Source organism: Geospiza fortis, unplaced genomic scaffold, assembly GCF_000277835.1.
Source record: "Geospiza fortis unplaced genomic scaffold, GeoFor_1.0 scaffold26, whole genome shotgun sequence".
Lineage (NCBI taxonomy): Eukaryota > Metazoa > Chordata > Aves > Passeriformes > Thraupidae > Geospiza > Geospiza fortis.
Window position 1 is genome coordinate 166,006 of NW_005054425.1, and position 1,201 is coordinate 167,206.

At 41.4% G+C, this 1,201-nt stretch overlaps 1 protein-coding gene across 1 annotated transcript in view; it reads left to right on the top strand.

The window, feature by feature from the left end:
* The window catches only part of LOC102033901 (tetraspanin-18-like), a 2,465-nt gene extending 2,391 nt beyond the window's left edge, over positions 1-74 (top strand). Inside the window, exon 6 of the mRNA XM_031061743.1 lies at positions 27-74. Within this exon, the coding sequence (XP_030917603.1) occupies positions 27-74 (48 nt within the window). The remainder of the gene's footprint in view (positions 1-26) is intronic.
* Positions 75-1,201: the final 1,127 nt, after the last annotated feature.

Consider the following 1,201-nt stretch of genomic DNA (forward strand, 5'->3'; position numbering starts at 1 on the left):
GCTCTTTCCCATCTCCATCATTCCAGATCTTTGCCATGTTCTTCGCCTTCTGCCTTTACTACAACTTCGACTGAGTGGGACAGGGACACGCCGAGGGCTTTGGGAGCAGCTGAGGACACAGCCTTTCATCACCCAGCAGAGATCAGCTCATCACTGTATAAACTACTCACACCCCGGGTGGGAATGACTAAATAAAATTTAATTAGAACCCGATAAGTTACAAAGCAAAGAGGGGACAGCGCTAGGGGCATAGTGACGCTCTCTCTGCTCACCAGAGGCTCAGCTCACAAAATGGCATCTTTGCCTTTTATACACTCAAGGTTGCATCAGCCACATTAGTATTCATACACAGTCCTTCTATGTCCTCCCACCACATCCCACAGTCCGTGGCTTTGCCCATATGTATATACTTGGCTCCTCCTGGGATCCATGACCTCATTCTTATAAGTAGACTTGGCTCCTCCTAAGGTCTGTCTGTTAGCCCTCTGTGCCTCTCCTTGGTGGAGCCCCTCTTGCATCTTCATTGGTGGTGAGATGTTACCCTGCTCTGGGAAATGCAAGCACAGAGAGCTCCCAAAGCCTCGAACATACAAGCTCGGAGATAGAGATGGATACAGTGTTTGACCTAAGACCTTGGAGAAGGCTTGAAGATTTAGAATAAAAAATTGAAACAGACACAAAGTAAGAATAAAGATTTGTAGTTTAAGCAGAAAAATGTTTTATGCAAGGAGAAATATGTCTCATGTAAATGAATAAATATGTTAGCAAGATAGTAGAAAATTTTAGTCTAGTAATGGAAGTTGTTGTAGAGTTAGTAAAAAGTAGAAGATAGAGCAATAAGTTTCTGTAGAGTTATATGATTGGATAAAAAGAGACATTATGGCAAAATAGTATAAAAAATAGCAATGAATTATTGTTTTATGAAGATACTAGTGAGCTTTGTGGAAGTAGCTGATTGGATAAGAAATTTATAAAAGATATTGTAACTAGAATTAAAACGGCTTCTGGTGTGATGGTGTTAGATGTAACAACCTTATGGTCTTACCCTTCCATGAGACTGATTTTGCAATAAACCATCTTTTAATCACCTCATCAGTTGACCCCGTGTACTCTGTATCCCAAACAATTGTTGCCTACCAGGTGAGGAAGAACACTTTTTTGTCTCAGTTTGGGACCACCCCAGAGGACGATTAAAAGGCTG